The following is a 17634-nucleotide window of genomic DNA, read 5'->3' as shown; positions in this document are numbered from 1 at the left end:
ATTAAATATTGTATATTTTGTAGCTATAATTTTATAGCATTATTAGGTAGAGGAGTCATAAAAAACTGCAATGAAGGTGACTCATGAAAGGAAAAGAGGAGTTTTTAGGGAAAGGGAAGTGATGAGCACTGCAGGTAAGAGGAGCAACAGGACCAAGATTGCATGTATTCATTTGATGAATATTTACTGAACACCTTTCCTCTAATTTCTTGTTTCTTGCATGAAACTCCTTCCACTAGACAAGCATTTCTCCAAAAGGTGCAGCTTAAAAAAAAGAAATCTGTGGTCAACGAGGCCTGAGAATGCTGCATACCACATCCATCTCTGGAGACAGAAGTACTGTATGCATATTAGCATACTAAAGGCACTGAGAAGTCCCGCAGTAAAGAAACCTTTTCTATGTTGTTTAACCTAGAACTCCCCAAATTTACCTGACCACAGAACACTTTTTTTTACACTTGACACCTATTTCCATCCAGAGAAAGTACTGTTCAAGGGAACACAGAGGAAACACTGCCTTACACCAAAGTAGGAGGAAAATGTGGGGTCTGTGACAAACCTACATGAGAGCTAACTCTGGCCAGATGAGGTGACAGGAGATCAAAGCCTGTTGGCAGGAAGCGTCAACAGACCCTGGAAAAGGATTAGGAGGAGATAGGCTGTGATTCCAGCTAATGAGAAGATCTAACCATAGTATAGACAATATAAGGCAACAAGTCAATGACATGTATGAGGCAGTAACAAGTTTAGAGGAAAAACCTTCTCAAAAAAATGAATGAGCAAGCAACTGGTATTTCACATTTCTAATGTTTAGAAACTGTTATTTGAGGGAATCGTCTTATGTCAGATTATAATCTATATAATCTTTAAGGCAGACCTCAATTTTCTGCCTTTCAGGTTTAGGCTAATAGCTCATATTGATTCACTCAGTTACTCAGTGCTTATTCTATACTAGAGGCCCAGTGCACAAAAATTCATGCACTCAGGGGGGTCCCTCAGCCCAGCCTGCACCCTCTCGCAGTCCAGGAGCCCTCAGGGGATGTCTGACTGACAGCTTAGGCCCAATCCCGGGGGGGGGGGGGGGGCGGGGAGCCTAAGCTGCAGTCTGGCCTCCCTCTGTGGGAGGCGACCGGGCGGGCTGACCAGGGTACGGTGCCAGCTGGCGAGCAGCCAGCCCCGCCCCCACCGCCAGTGGCCTCCCTCTGTGGGAGGTGACCGGACGGGCTGATCAGGAGACGGTGCTGGCCAGTGAGCGGCCGGCCCTGCTCCCCCAATCGCCCCTCCGCCACTGCTGGTCGCTGCCAAATCACCCCCCCATCACCTGTCCCCTCCCTCTGTCCAGTGGCATGCACCTTGGCTGGCCTGGCACCACCTGCTTGCCGGCCCCGCCCCTCTGCCAACTGGTCATTCCTCAGTTTGGTCAATTTGCATATTATGCTTTTATTATATAGGATAATAAAAGCCTAATATGCTAAGTGTCTGACCATCCAATCGTCTGTTCAACCAATCAAAGCGTAATATGCTAATGATATGCTAAGGCCACTCAACCGCTCACTATGACATGCACTGACCACCAGGGGGCAGACACTCCAACTGGTATGTTAGCTTACTGCTGGGGTCTGGCCGATTGGGACTGAGTGAGATGGGCCAGACATGCCCTGGAGCCCTCCTGCAGTCCCTCCCCAGCCCCAATCATGCACCGGTGGGGTCCCTCGGCCTGGCCTCCACCCTCTGCAACCCGGGACCCCTTGGGGGATGTCAGAGAGCTGGTTTCAGCCCAATCCCGCAGGCCAGGCTGAGGGACCCCATTGGTGCACGAATCATGCACCCGGCCTCTAGACTATATATATAAAAGCCTAAGCGACCAAACAACCAGTCACTATGACGCACACTGACCACCAGGGGACAGATGCTCAACGCACAGGACCGGGCTCCCTCCTGTCTGGATCTGCTATCTGACATCCCCCAAGGGGTCCCGGATTGTGAGAAGGCGCAGGCCAGGCCGAGGGACCCCACTGTGCACCAGGCTTCTAGTAATTTATAAAGCACTCACAGACGCCTGCTCTCACCTGATCCTCACCTCAGGCACTAGAAGCAGAGAAGGCAAGACTTCCCAAAGTGAAGCCTGAAGAGAAGACCAGGTCTTCTATCTCTTCCTGCTCCTTCCACTCCAACTGTAATTCTAACTTTCTGGGACAACCCTAGTCATGGTGTCCTATGATTTACACCCCCCCTGCCCCCGCAACACCATCAAAATACCCCAGAAATTATATTTCAAGATCCAATTCATCTATCCCTTCCGGAAGGTGCCCGAAGATTTTTTTTTTTTGGTTCAAATTCCTTTGGCAAACATGGTCAACTTTAATAGATCACAAGATTTTCAGAAAACTTTCAATCATGACTTGGAAAACTTATACAAGGTAACAGAATATGTTAAATATGTTGTTTTTGTCCACCCAGATTTTTTTTAAAGAACCAAAGTCAGCAAATGCACTCCCTAATGGATTGAAACTCACATGCACAAAATCTAAAATGGCAGCAAATACAACAAATCGCTTATTTTGGCTTTGAGCTCTATTTGTTTACTTAAATACAGTTCAGGTTGAAGCCTGGAGGAAACTGTTTCTCCCCAGATAATGAAACCATACTTATGCTCCTCCCTGACGTGACCTTCCCTGCCACACTCACTGACACTCGATGCACCCAGAGCTCCTTTCTGACTGCTGCAAGACGTCAGCCCAGCAAAGAGGCTGTTTTGAAAGTGCACAGGCATCAAGGAAATTTCAGATACATTAGCTGTTATGCATGTGTCACAGAGTATGGGGAAGACAAGATCTAATACCTACCCCACTGGCTCTATAGCTGGGGTGATTTTACACCCCCTTCCGCCCCCTCAAGGACATTGGCCAATGGCTGGAGACAGTCTTAGTTGTCACCATGGGCGGAGGGGGAGCTCAGGCACCTAGTGGGTAGAACATTTCACAGGGCACAGGACAGCCTCTGTCCAGTTATCTGGCCCAAAATGTTGATAGTGTTGAGGCTGAGAAACCCTGCACTAGGTTAACAAAGCACCCAATGAAATGATATATGAGTGCTGTCAATAAACCTGAATGTAATAATCACACAGAGTAACTGGTGGATTCTGACACGGAAATAATCTGGATAATCCAGCTGGTTGTCACAGTGTGGTGCCTGTTAGGCTTAAATGCCAACATAGCTAGATTTCAAACCTGTTAATGAGTGTGGATAAGAAGGAACAGACTGGATTAAAGCCATAACAAGAGGCCATCATCCTGACCAATATATCATTAAGGTTAATATTTGAGAGCACAAAACAGTGAAGTGGATATATGTTTTAACAGTCTCTCTTTTTAAAAAAAAAAAAAAAATTTTTATTGATTGTTTACAGAGAGGAAGGGAGAGGGATAGAGAGTTAGAAACATCGATGAGAGAGAAACATCGATCAGCTGCCTCCTGCACGCCCCCTACTGGGGATGTGCCTGCAACCAAGGTACATGCCCTTGACCAGAATTGAACCTGGAACCCTTCAGTCCGCAGGCTGACGCTCTATCCACTGAGCCAAACCGGTTAGGGCTTAACTGTCTCTTTAAAAAAAAAATATGGAAATGGCAAATACTTACACTGTAAAAATAAACAAGAGGTACAAGTGGGAGAACTAAGTCAAATGTGAAAACGGAGGACCAGCTCATAACCTAGGCTGAGTTCATGTGCCCAAGGTCCATCACATTAATTCCTTAGTTCACTGTGACAGAAGTGAGTACTTCTTGACAGCCACCAGGACATCTCTGTTCCAATAATGAAATACTATAATATTCTTGGCAAGCCTGCACTCCTTCAGCTAGCTACATCATAAGGTTCACCCACACCAACAAAATGTAAAATAATTAGAAAACATTCTATTTCAGGAGACACAGAAATACTTGAGAAAGTGGTCTCTGAAATAAGAGACCAACTAGCTCTCCAGCAAAACGTGAGGGGAATCACCTTCACTATCATTAATCATTATTAGCTTTTAGAAATCCCCAAAGACATCATAGGTCGCAGAAAAAGGAAATAATAACTCCAGTGAGAAGCATCTTTATGCAATGCAGAAAGAAAATGCAAGTGCAGAATATGTCAAGAAAGAAAAGATTAAAAATGCAAAATGCTGCTTCTTTTATACTACATGAAAAAAAATCACAAAACCAAATTGAAGGGCATCCCAAGTCATCTGCAACAGACCCAAAGGCTGTTTATTATTTTACATGTTGTACTACAGATTATTATAAAATTTTAGAAGTAGGAAAAAAAACTAACCTTAAGGTTATCAAAGGTTTTGACAGTCTGCGCCAAGTCACTGACACTCCCTGGTGATGCTGTCCCCTGTCCCCTAGGACCTGAGGACACCTGTGAGCCGTCAATGACCTCAAAGCCAGAAAGCAAGGCCTCTGAACAGGTGCAATGAGACTCCTTCGCTCTCTTACCCGCTATCAGGTATGTCTTCAAACCTATGGATAAAAATTACAGTCAGCACAGGTTGAAACCGCCTTTGGTTGAAATACAGCTCCATTCTTGCTCTCCATGCAGGACCTGCTCCTGAAAAGCTGAAAGTAAAGTGAAAATGTGAATATGTCATATTTTACTACTGACTTCCATCTTTTCAGAGATGCGCAGCCTCAGGGGGACATTGGCCTCCAAGCAACACCATTTACTCACATTATGTTTTCTTTAAATGATGGCTGCACATTTTACCTTTGAGGGCTGAAATGAGCATTAAAAAAATTCCCCCTCTGTGACAGCAGCAGAGCCAAATGATGGTGGCCCCTCTGCATTTCTTGGGTTTGTTTTCATCTCTCAATACCAGTCACTGACATATACAACAGTAGGTCTAGTTAGTTGTAAGGGATTTAGAGGATGGACCATTTTACCTATGTCCCCTGACATAGGAAAAGCTACTATGAAAAGTGAGACCATAATATGCACCCACAGGGGTAATTAAAACTTCCCTCGATTAAAATTTATCAACTATCCATTTTCTGTTGGATCCAGATATTCATAGCAAAAACATTCAGCTTTCATCCAGCTGCAGTTTACGCAAATTTTATCCTCTCCTAAAATCCTCATTAAAAAAAAAAAGTTGGTTAAGTGGACAATTAACCTACATCTTTCAATTCTCAATGAAGGCTGAAATAACACATTAATGTACGCTACGCTGTTAAGCAGCTGTAACAGGCGTGTAGGTCCCTGCTCTTGGTAGTCAGAACTATCTGCTGGGGAAATAATGAGGAGCTTGTCCAGACCGAAGTCAACAAATTTCTGAAAAAGAAGCAAATCTTATTTAAAACATTTTTTAAAAAATCCCCACCCAAGGATATGTTTTATTGATTTTAGAGAGAGGAAGGGAGAGACAGACATTGATGTCAGAGAGAAATATCGATCTGTTGCCTCCGGTAACATGCCCTAACTGGAAATCAAATCCACAACCTAGGTAAGTGCCCTGACTGGGAATCAAACCCGCAACCTTTTGGTGAATGGGACGATACTCCCAGGAACTGAGCCACCCAGCCAGGGCAGAAGTCCTTACTAGAATTTAACCAGACTGCAAATGCTTTGAAGGGGTTAACTATAATTTATTCAATAAATGTTTATTTTAGGCCTGGTGCATGTTATACAGTATGGGCAAAAGTAGGCTTACGGTTGTGAGTATGGAAAACACAGAGCTTATTCTTGTATTATTTTCCATATGAACAAATGTAAACCTACTTTTGCCCCACCCTGTACTAAGAACAAAACAGGGGCCTGTCTTGGAGAGTTTAAGCTCCAGCATAAGGTGGTAATGAAAAGCCATCATGGAAACACTGCATCAAGAGGTGACGTGTCTACACTGCTGAACCTGCATGGTTTCTTACACTCAGTATATATTTAATAAATGCTTTAAAGTCAATTAATCAAATAACCTAGGGACTATTTAATCAATAATCCTTAATCATTTTATAATTACACCACCATTTAATCACTTAATCTTTGTTCATTTCCTCTCTCCTCATAAAAATACTCTACGGTGTATGTTTTTAAGTCAACTTTCTAAGAATTTGGCAAGAGTCCTTGAAGACACCTAGAGACATCCTTGAGTATAGCTAAATCCCAGGTGGGAATCAGAAGACTTAGATAAATAATTTAGATGCTAATTAACCCCAAAGGAGATAGTTAACATGCTCACTGTTAACTACGGTCTTCCTTTTTTCCCTCAAACAAAAATGCACATCCCAATTACAGTTATAACTAATTACATGCATAATCTTGAATTGGGAACATGAACTAGAATACAACGGAAGTGTAAAAGCAACTTTATATGAATTTCTCAGGCTCTTGTCACAGACAACAATGAATTGATCTTGTTTTTTCCTCTTGGGAGAGTTGAAAAACTCAACCTTTGTGGGCTAACCAGAGAAAAGTCCTGTTTCTGGCCTTAGAGTCTTGGGCTGGCAGGGCTTATTCCTGGTCATCACAGAAGCGCATGACAAGGCCAGTCCCTGGAGCTGCTCTAATGGTCCCTCCCCTGACTCCTGAGGGAGCATGTGCTGCCACTGCACACGGCAACCTGGGAGACCAGAAGGAGGGACATTTTTATATTTGCTGCCACTGAAGGGAGAGGTTTTCCTTTATGCCAGCAGCTGGTCAGACCCCAGAAGAGTGTTTCCTTCGAGATGCTGCTGGCTCGGGGCTGCTTAGGTTGAAGCTGCTGCTCCCTGAGGAACGCCACAGAGTGTAAAGGCAAGGAAGCCAAAGAGGCCCTGCTCTCAGCACTCAAACCCACAAAGTGTCCTTGGTAACTCCAGACCTGTAAGAGCCAGTGCAGCTCCAGACCTGTGCAGCTCCAGACCTGTAAGAGCCAGTAAAGGAAGCCTTTCCTGGAGGTGTAACAGCTAAAGCAGGGAAAGGGCTGAGTCAGCAGACCTGAAGGGCAGCCGCCTGAGTCCCACTGAGACATGCATGGTGCTGAAGCGCTTCAAAGCAGGAACATGCCTACCACCAGGGAGGGTGCAGCTTTAGCACCCAGGTCTGCAGTCACAAGCTCTGACGCTGCCTTGGGGAGCATATCCCTAAAGCTTGTTGTTACTACTATGAATTGTGACTGTTGTGATACTGCTCATTCATCACTTATTGAGCACCTCCTACGTACCATGCACTGTGATGAGTACTGGGAGAACAAGCTAGAACACATCAGCTATGACCCCTATCTGTATGGGGCTATCACCTGAAGAGGGATCTAGTCAGCAGGCAGGATGAGGACGTGATGGTGCTCTGGAAAGCACAGGAGGGAAACCTTGCAAAGACTTGGAGGTTAGGGAAGGCCTCCTAGATGAAGTGCCCTTCACGTTAAGAACATGCAAGACGAAGAGAGGTCAGCTCGATGAAAGCCAGCAGGGCCAGGTGCGGAGGTACTGTTGTCAGGCCATGGTTGCTACTGCAACAGTTCATGAACAGGCCCTCCAGAAAGAGAGCTTTTGGCAGATAGAGTCGAGGGATGGAAGTAAATTGAGTGGGACTGGCACAGGAGAATGAGTGTGGGTGAATGGCCAGAGATGACCTGGGGCCAGGCAGGTGGGGTATAGACCAGCTCCAAGAGTCTTCATGCTGGGGGCAATGGGGAGTGTGGGGAGCAGGCACAAGGCTTAGGAAAGGCCAGGGAGCTGTGGAACTGCCAGTCACAGTGGGTGGGAAGCAGGTGGGGAATATGGGAGTCAGAAAGTTAATTGTGGGAACAGGAACCTACTCCCCCCAAATGTGGTGGTGACAGCACAATGCTTCTACAGCAGGCCCTAGAGAGATGGGTAAGGACATGGCTTCTGCAGAGTAACTTCAGATTCAGGCCCCACCACCTCTTCACTGCATGACCTGGAGTAAGATACCCCAGCCCTCTGCATCTCAGTTTCCTCCTGAAGTGAGGCTAAAAACAGGATTCATCCCACCGGCTCACATGAGGATTAAACAATTAACACACATGGAGGCTTTACAACAGTGCCTGGCACATAGTAAGAACTCAGTAACCTTAACTATTATTATCTACTAGTGGCCCAGTGCATGAATTCGTGCACATTGAAAGGAAATTAATTAGAAGAAATATTTTAATATCGCTATTCACCCTTTCTCTATAATAGAAGTGTCAACCAAATTCACAATCGACAGTGACAGATCAAAACACACACATATGATTGGCACCAGTGAGAGCTTTATATGTATCGTGCGTGTGTAAGTCAACTTAGCCTTTTAGAGATATAGAATAAACTTGCTTACTTAGACCTGCTTTCTGATACAGCTAAACTTTTTCCAGCCCAGTGAAGCACCCCAACTTCTCTTTCAGGTAAGTGTCAGTAACACAGCAGTAAATATCAACACGAAGCAGATTATTATTGTAGATCACACAGGGAGAACAAAGGGTAAAATATTTAACTGCAGCAGTCATTAACTATATTCTGCACAGTGAGAAAACCTGAAGTCATTTTCAAGGTCCACCATTTCTTACTTCTTTTCAGTCGGGTCAAGTTTCTCAGCTTTCTAAATCTCCACTTTCTGGCTAATGAAAAGAAAATAGGATTCCACTAAGTCTCCTATCTACCTTCTCCAGGATTTCTGTGAGGATCAAATGAGATGAGGCATGGGAAAACGCTTCACAGACATTTGGTTAAAGTGTAAAATGTTTGCACCTGGTTATAAAGCAAGTCATGTTCCTGGGCTGAAGAAACTCCAGGAGGCTAGTCACTAGGGAGTGAAAGCTGGGTGTTGCTATGTGATGTCATTACCCGGTGCCCACAGCGACCGTTTCTGGGTTGGGCTGTGGGCTGCATTTTGCGCCATGGGGTCTCAGCAGTGTTGGCTGTGGTTTGATGGGCTGTCACTCTGGGGTGGTGGCGGGGCTTGTGTCCCACTAGGGGGAAGCTGAGTGTTGCTTTGTGGGCACCAGGTCTGCGGTGCCATTTCTCTTTAAATGGCCAGTGCATGTCATGGCAGCTCCTGCACTGAGTATCTGCCCCCTGGTGGTCAGTGTGCATCATAGTGACCAGTCAGACGGTTGGACACTTAGCATATTAGCCTTTTATATATATAGATGTGGATGTTTGACCTGCTCATCACTGGAGTCTTTTTCATGCTCCTATGTACAAAAGCATATGCAAAATGGTTAAATCAATAATTGCTCCAAATTTGTTTCTAACTTGAATTTTTCTTTAGGAAGCCCCCAATGGCCAACTTGTAGTGATGACACACTACCACTAGTGTTCCCAAGGTCGAACGTATGTATGTATCCACGGCAAGCAAAACTGGTGAACAAATTAAGTATCTTTTTATTTATGTTTCAATATAAAGCTAAATTTGAAGTGAAACCTTTTGCCAAAACTGGAGGGACATCAGCATGATAAAGTAAGGCAGAGCTTAGCTGCTTGATGTGAAATACCCAGGAAATGTATTAGGTCTGAGTGACTGAGTTCCAGCCTTGTCAAGTCTGATAGAGTTCATAAAAGATAAGAATTTAATGAGTAACCACACACGTGAATCCTGAGGTCCAAGTTCATAAGAATGGTTCTTCATGAGCAGAAGGTCAAAATAAGGCAGCTAAATGATTTTTATTAAGTATAATGAAACAGGAAAGTAATTAGTAAGATTTCTTATATTCCTTCCTGGTAATTGATTTTAAACCTCACCAGCATTTATGGTTTTTATCGGCCTAATTTTACAGAGGCTGAAGGGTGGGGTTACACGGTCCCCACTGGGCTCCTGTCTGACGGAGGAGCTTGTCTCTGGCTGCTTGTTTCGAGGAGAGCGACGTGGTAAACATTATTAAGCCTTCTTAAGTATATTATCAATTCTTTCAGGACAAGAGCTGCCTTGCACACACAGCTGATGCTTAATTTTGGTGAACTGAGTGTAATTTGAGTGAATGCCATAGTCCAGTTTGGAAAAGAAAGACTATTCTGGCCTCTTCCCTGTATCATGATCCTTTGCTGTGGGACACTTGCTTTGGAGTGAGATATCCTGAATCACAAAGAATCAAGGACCTGACTGTCAACTCAACAAGAAGAAGAGAATAATCAGGAAGAAAAGAATGTTTGGAGATGCAGCCTTGGGAACTAGCAGCATAATATAACAAGCGCCTAGAAGCTTGCATCACCAGTGATTTGAAACAATAAACATAAGAGAGGCAATCAGATTGGTTTAGTTCATACACATTCTAAACAGTTACTTCATTTGTATTGCAGTTTTCCTCATAACTAGGTCTGTAATGGCTGAGTAGCATGAAGATTACTGAAGCTAAAATCTAGTTAGTCAATAAGAAAAATAAAGATTCAAAGTGCTCTTAATATTAATCTACCAAATAACTCAGGCGTACAAAACTATAGGTAGGTTTCATAATTACCTATAGCTCCTGCTTAAGAAGACCAAAAGTTTTGGTGGAAAAACAACAACGTTTTTCACTTTGTTGACATTACAATACTCTGGGTGGGTCTAAGTCCTTTCTACTCTTACGTAAAACAACTAATCACAAGAATTGATTCATCCTGGTTGTTCCAACACTTGGCAATAAACCACAAGTCCCTACAGCAAATGACTGGCAGTGAAACTTAACCTCTTTCTAAAAACTGAAGTCCCAAGCAATGAAATATGAGGCAGATTTTTCCAAGCAGGTGAAAGAAACCAAAGGTAGGTACCATGCCTGTTTAACCTGATCTTGACTTAACCTTAAGCAGAACAAATCAAATTTTTAATCCTTACCTGAGGATATGTTTTTGTTGATTTTTAGAGAGACGAAGGTGGGGAGGGAGGGAAAGAGGGAGAGGGGGTGGGAGAAGGAGGATGAAGAGGAGAAAGAGAGAAAGAGAGAGAGGGGAAACATCGATCGAGTGCCTCCCATATGCGCTGCGATTGGGGATTGAATCCACAACCTAAGAACGTGCCCTGACTGGGAATCGAACCTGCAACTTTTTAGGGTACATGATGATGTCCAACGGAGTCATCCAGCCAGGGCAAAAAACCAAACTTTTAGAAGAACATTATTCCTCTCCTTCTCTCTTTATCCTGCTACTGAATCAGGTGCTTTCTGCACTCAGCTCCCTCTCTCTACCAGTAATGGGTAAATAAGCTGCGTCATGGCCAAATATGAGTGGCCAGACAACCACTTCGTGACCATGTTCCCATGCACTGTCTTCCTCTCACCCTCCATACTTGGCATTAATAAATGCTACCCTGCTAAATGCTATGTTGCTGAGTACTAACATCGTGAGAGTCCCATTCCTCCCACCTCTAAAAGATTCCTGAATTATGACTTAATATTAGCCTTCACAAAGGCTACAGAAACAAAACCTCTGAAAGATAACATTTCACATACCCATCAACAGCTTACCAAGTAGTATATCATTCATTCATTTGCTCATTCACTAATTCACTTATCCAACAAATTAAATGTTTATTGAGTATTTACTGAGGGTTAGGACCTGGGCTAAGTGTTGAAAGAAATGGATAAGAAAAAAAGAGTTCCCTGACTTCAGAGACTGAGTGCAGTTGAAAACTGTGACTTAAACACGCAACTTCAGTTCCCTCATCTACGAAGTGAAACACTAATAACAAAATCATCTCATGGGGATGTTGTGAGGTTACGTGTGTTAATGCACAGAAAAAGGGAAAGGCAGTGCTTTTCCTTAGAGAGTCTTCAGGAATACTCAGGAGTAACTCAAAGCAAGTGAAGAAAGGGCATGAAGTCATGCTCATAGAAATTAAATCGGAGAGTGGAAGGGTGGCAGTGAAAGTGAGGATAATGAGGAGGTGATGACACACATCTACAAGAAGAAATAATTACATGAATTCAACTCTAGGGGCTGACAGGCAGTTCAGAAGTGACAAAAGGCATTTTATGGTGAGAAGAGAGAAAAATGAAGATCTATGATAACTATCTTGGAATATTGTAATATAACAGAGTTTAACTAATCAGAAGAGGCTATAAAACAAGAGAGCTAGAAGGAAAGGTGATGGGAACTAAAACCAACTAACAACTAATACATTGTTATTCACCAAAGGACAACATGGAATGCCATCAGGCAGAAGAGAGTATGTCAGGTTACTCCTGAAGCAGATACAAGAAGAGTCACAGACCGTAGTCTTTTTCCTTGAGAACTGAGAAATAATTGTTAATTTTCAGATTTTTCTAGTTAAACTAAGAGTTTAAAAATTACTAGTAATATTTACTTTTAAGAATTAAAGTTTTAAGTACATAACACAGACAATGGAAAATAGATTCTAGGAAAAAGATAAATGAAAGACTCAATTTAAAATCTGAGAATAAGTGGGAGCTAAATAATTGAAAAATAAAACCAAAAATCAGAATACATTGAAAGTAGAAATAAAGCCATATGATGCTAAGTAAAAAACCCAGTCACAAAAGGACACATACTTTATGATTCCATTTCTATGAAATGTCCATAGACTAGGCAAGTCCATAGAGACAGAAAGTAGACTAGTAGTTGCCAGAGGTGTGGAAGGTAGAGAGAGAGGTGGGAAGCAACTGCTAATGGGTACAGGGTTTCTTTTGGGGGGGATGAAAATGTTCTAAAATTAGATTGCGGTAATACTTGCACAACTCTGTGAACATACTAAAAACCACTGAATTGTATACTTTAGAGGAATGAATTACATAGTATGTAAATTATACCTCAATCAAGCTGTGTTTTTTTTTAAAAGAGAAAAAATAAAGCTATGTGAACTTCAGCTAAAAGGAACAATAGTTCCCAGATCCAGAGAAGAAATAAAATAAAGCCAGTAAGAAACATCCTTGGGAATTCAAGGAAAATGAGTGGGCAGTGGCAGGTAAAAGAAAAATATTAAAAATAAAGGCTTTAAAATAGATAACATGGGAGAGCTAGGATGGAAAATCAAATAAATAAGGCTAAATAACCTTGAAGAACTAAAAATTCAACATGACCAGAGTTTAGAAGCCTGGGAGGAATTAAACAAAACAAAACAAAAGTTTGACCTTCGCACGGTATCTCCAAGAATCATCAACTTTGCAACTCTCACTGCTGCAGTCTAGTCCAGAAGAGCTGGGCTGACACCCAAGCTTTCCTCTTAGATTGCCAACCCTGTCCCCCACGACAGAAAGGGCTCACCGCACAGCACAGCAAGGCTGCCTGGGCGCCACGTCACGCCTGCCTCCACCTCCACACAGCAGAAGGCTCGGGCTTTCCCTGGCTGACTGGAACACCTTGTCTCCTTGTCATCCACGAGGACACTGATGTGAAAAGGCATCTTCTTCTGATGCAGGGGCAATGCTACCCACACTGACACTTCCTGTGAGCATCTTCAGCTGAAAAGAAAGGCAGCCTAGCCAAGCTCACCCTGCCTCACCTGGAAACATCATATCATGCAAAGCAAAATACATCATTCCTGATGGGCTTTTCCTGGGAGTAGCCACACCAGCACCCCGTTACTTCGTGGAAATGTTTATCCTGGCTTCTGGCTTGCTCCCAAATCACATTTCCAGCACAGTCGCATGCTTGCTGTGAATTTCACTTTTCAAGTCGACGAGTTTTAACTCAAATCAAGGCTTTCTCTCTTTGGATGAGTGATTTGACAATGGCTGGAGCACTGATTGAAACAGTTCCCCAAACTGCATTTTTCTTGTTCCCATAGAGCACATGGCAGACTTGCTCAAGCCAAGTAACTAAGAAACCTAAAACCTCTATTTTCTCATCAAGAAACAATATTTTCAGTTGGTTGGAGCATTGTCCTGTACACCAAAAGGTTGTCGGTTCAATGCCTGGTCAGGGCGTGTACCCACTAATGTTTCTCTCTCATTGATGTTTCTCTCTCTCTCTCTCTCTCTCTTTCTCTCTCTCTCTTTCTCTCTCCCTTCCTTCCCTCCCCTCTCTAGAATCAATAAACATATCCCCAGGTAAGGACAACAACAAAAACAAAACTGTTAAAAAGAAACACTATCTTCTTAGATATCTCCAATGTCTCTAAATTCACTCCAGCACTGGAGGCAGTCTTTCTATTTTACACCTTCCTCAGAAGAATCCGTTTTGTTTGTGTGGTTTTTTAAAAAAGCCTTAAAAGTGTTGCTGGGCAATAGACGAGAGAAGTCGAGAGTGGGGCCACTCTGCCACTCCAGAGGTCACTGGCTAGGTGATTCGCTCTCCCACGCCAGCTTCAGAGAGGAATCACATTTCCAGCACAGTCACATGCTTGCTGCGGATTTCACTTTTCAAGTCGACCAGTTTTCAGCTCAAATTAAGGCTTCCTGAATTTGCATGGCATGTGGCTGTAATTTATGCCTCAAGAAAGTCACAGCTATGTCGTAGACCCTCAAAGAAGCAAAACTGAAAGTAAAACCAAGTAAGTGAATGGTGAGCACCCATTTACGAGCAGAGGACGAGGGATGGGGGCTCTGGGGCACATCAACATGCAGAGGTGTGACTTGTACAAAAACATTACCTGGAGCTGCAGTCTACAGCCTCTCACAAAAAGGGGGATGAGTCTCCAGGAGCTCCCTTGTCTTAGAATGGAAAGTGGGGCTCTGCTACAAATCTGAAGGACAGATGGAAGTGGGCAGAAGGCCCAGGCATTCAGACTCCCTGGGAAGGAAGGGTCCAAACCCTTCAGCAAGCAGGTCCCAAACGTGCTGAGTATTTGGAGAAAGGAAAACATGAAGAGCAGCTAACATCTGGGAAAGAAACGAAGTGTTACTCTGACTACATTAAGAACACAGAAATAGCCCTAACCAGTTTGGCTCAGTGGATAGAGTGTTGGCCTGTGGACTTTAAGGTCCCAGGTTCGATTCCGGTCAAGGGCATGTACCTTGGTTGTGGGCACATACCTAGTAGGGGGTGTGCAGGAGGCAGCTGATCAATGTTTCTCTCTCATCGATGTTTCTAACTCTCTATCCTTCTCCCTTCCTCTCTGTAAAAAACCAATAAAATACATTTTTTTTTAAAAAAGAACACAGAAATACAAGGTCTGAGGATGTAACATAAGACATGATGACTACGGTTGATAACTCTGTATTATACAATTGAAATTTGCTAAGAGTATAGAGCTTAAATTCTCATACACACAAAAGAAGAGGTGTGATGTGAGGTGATGGATGTGCATTTCCTCACTTTTCAAGTCAATCAGTTTTTAACTCACATCAAGATTTTCTCTTTTGCCGTAACTGGTTTGGCTCCGTGGATAGAGCGTCAGCCTGTGGACTGAAAGGTCCCAGGTTCGATTCCGGTCAAGGGCATGTACCTTGGTTGCGGGCACATCCCCAGTGGGAGGTGTGCAGGAGGCAGCTGATTGATGTTTCTAACACTCTATCTCAATAAAATATATTTTTAAAAGATTTTCTTTTTTGATGAGTGTTTTGCATAAGTGTTAACTAGATGGGAGAATCCTTTCACAATGTACATGTGTATCAAATCACAATGTACACTTTAAATATCTTAGACTTTTATTTGTCAACTAGGGGCCCAGGGCACGAATTCATGCACCTTGAAAGAACTGTGGGCCATGGCGAGGCTGCGGTGGGCACAGGGGCAGGTCTGAGCCTATCCTCCATGCCCCCGCCCGGACCCTCCTACAGCAGCCCCTGGTCCCGTCTGCCAGCAGCCCCGCTTCTGCCACTGCCACTCCCATGTGCTGACGGCGCTGGCTCTGCTCACACCCGCTGATGGCGCGGAGCAATTGGGGCCAGTGCCGTCAGTGGGTGCAGCGTCTGCTGCCCCAATCACCCCTCAGGAGCAGGGGGAGGTGGAGAAGCCCTCAGCTTGCACCTGGTGACGGCACCAAACAATTGGGGCTGGCGCCGAGTGCCGGCAGCAGGTGCGAGTGGCAGTTCCGGTGCTGGCAGCGGGTGCAAGGGGGGCCGGCGCTGGCAGTGGGTGTGAGCGGGGCCGGCGCCAGCAGCAGGTGCGAGCACTGGGCAGAACTGTGGCACACGGGAGCAAACAATTTTCAGTAACCACCAGAGGCTCGCCCTGATGAGAGTGACCGGTGCCCTGCCTTGGTCTGGCGCCCCTGCTCACCTGCTCCACCATCCCGCCATGGCCGATACCCGCCATGTTCCACGCTCTGCCGCCTGCTGCCATTGCCTGCCATGTTCCGCACATGCCCCCTGGTGGTCAGCACATGTCATAGCAACCAGTCGTTTGGTTGTTCAGTTGTTCCACCGTTCGGTCTATTTGCATATTAGGGGGGGGTTTGTTTTCTTTTTTTAAATATATTTTTTTATTTTTTAATTGATTTTTTTACAGAGAGGAAGGGAGAGGGATAGAGAGTTAGAAACATCGATGAGAGAGAAACATCCATCAGCTGCCTCCTGCACACCCCCTACTGGGGATGTGCCCGCAACCAAGGTACATGCCCTTGACCGAAATCGAACCTGGGACCCTTGAGTCTGCAGGCTGACGCTCTATCCACTAAGCCAAACCGGTTAGGGCAGGGTTTTATATATATAGATAAATATATATTTTTATACCTCAATAAAGTTGGAAGTTTAGTTAAAAAAATATATACAAAAATACACCAGGGCATTTGTGCTGGGAGTTTTGCAGACTGTGACGTCCCACTTGCAGTTGGACAGTGGTGCAGAGGGTGGTGCCAGCGGCAAGCACAGTGCTTAGCACACACCACACCTCAGCAGCAGCAGCAGCAGAGGCACACCCACCCCCCGACACCCGTCACGGACCCTGCGCTGGTGCAGCCATCCTTGATCCCTCTGCTCTTCCTCCCTTCACTAGCAACATGGCAGATCAGCTGACCAAAGAACAGATTGCTGGAATTCAAGGAAGCTTTCTCCCTATTTGACAAAGATGGTGATGGTACCATCACAACAAAAGAACTTGGCACTGTCCTGAGGTCACTGGGTCAGAACCCAACAGAAGCCGAATTGCAGGATATAATCAATGAAGTGTATGCAACGGTAATGGCATCACTGACTTTCCAGAATTTTTTACTATGATGGCTAGAGAAAGGAAAGATACAGACAGTGAAGAAAAATCCACAGGGCATTTCGAGTATTTGACAGGGATGGCAATGGTTACATCAGTGTGGCAGATCTACATCATGTTATGACAAACATAGGAGAAAAATAAAAGAAGTAGTAGATGAAATGATCAGAGAAGGAGATATTGATGGAGGTGGGCAAATCAACTATAAAGCATTCATACAGATGATGACTGAAAAATGAAGACCTACTTTCACTTCCTGCCCCCAGAAAAATCAAATTGAGTATTTTACTTACCTCTTACAAAAAAAAATCATTTACTTATTTTGTTTCTATATAGCAAAACTAAATGTCAAAAGTACCTTCTGTCTACATACACAAAAATATCTGCATGTGTTGGTTGGTGATCATGTCCCCTAAAGATCAAGCTACCCACCAGTTTTACAATATAGATACTTGTACTCCCTTAATTATAAGGAAGCATGTAGTGGACTCCTTGCAGTTCCATTTGTTAATGATTAATACATTGTTTGGGCTGGCCAGTTTTTCATGCATGCAGCTTGACAACTGAGCACAGGTAGGCATTTGTATTAAAAACAAAAAGTGAAAAAACAAAACCTATTCAAATGGGTTCTAGTTCAGTTTGTTAGTATAAATTGTTA

The 17634-nt window shown here is 44.0% G+C and overlaps 1 protein-coding gene and 1 pseudogene across 1 annotated transcript in view; one reads left to right on the top strand and one right to left on the bottom strand.

Moving 5' to 3' along the window:
* Positions 1-17634, bottom strand: part of ADCY9 (adenylate cyclase 9) — a 126974-nt gene that overhangs the window by 36519 nt on the left and 72821 nt on the right. The window contains exon 2 of the mRNA XM_070413113.1: positions 4318-4508. Coding sequence (XP_070269214.1) covers positions 4318-4508 — 191 coding nt within the window. The remainder of the gene's footprint in view (positions 1-4317; positions 4509-17634) is intronic.
* Positions 16771-17215, top strand: LOC139008255 (calmodulin-1-like; annotated as a pseudogene).

Source organism: Myotis yumanensis, unplaced genomic scaffold (assembly GCF_028538775.1).
Source record: "Myotis yumanensis isolate MYYU_CA2020_CCGP unplaced genomic scaffold, mMyoYum1.0.hap1 SCAF_4, whole genome shotgun sequence".
In the NCBI taxonomy this organism is placed as follows: domain Eukaryota; kingdom Metazoa; phylum Chordata; class Mammalia; order Chiroptera; family Vespertilionidae; genus Myotis; species Myotis yumanensis.
The sequence above is the reverse complement of the archived record's forward strand: the minus strand, read 5'-3'. Positions and strand labels throughout refer to the sequence as shown.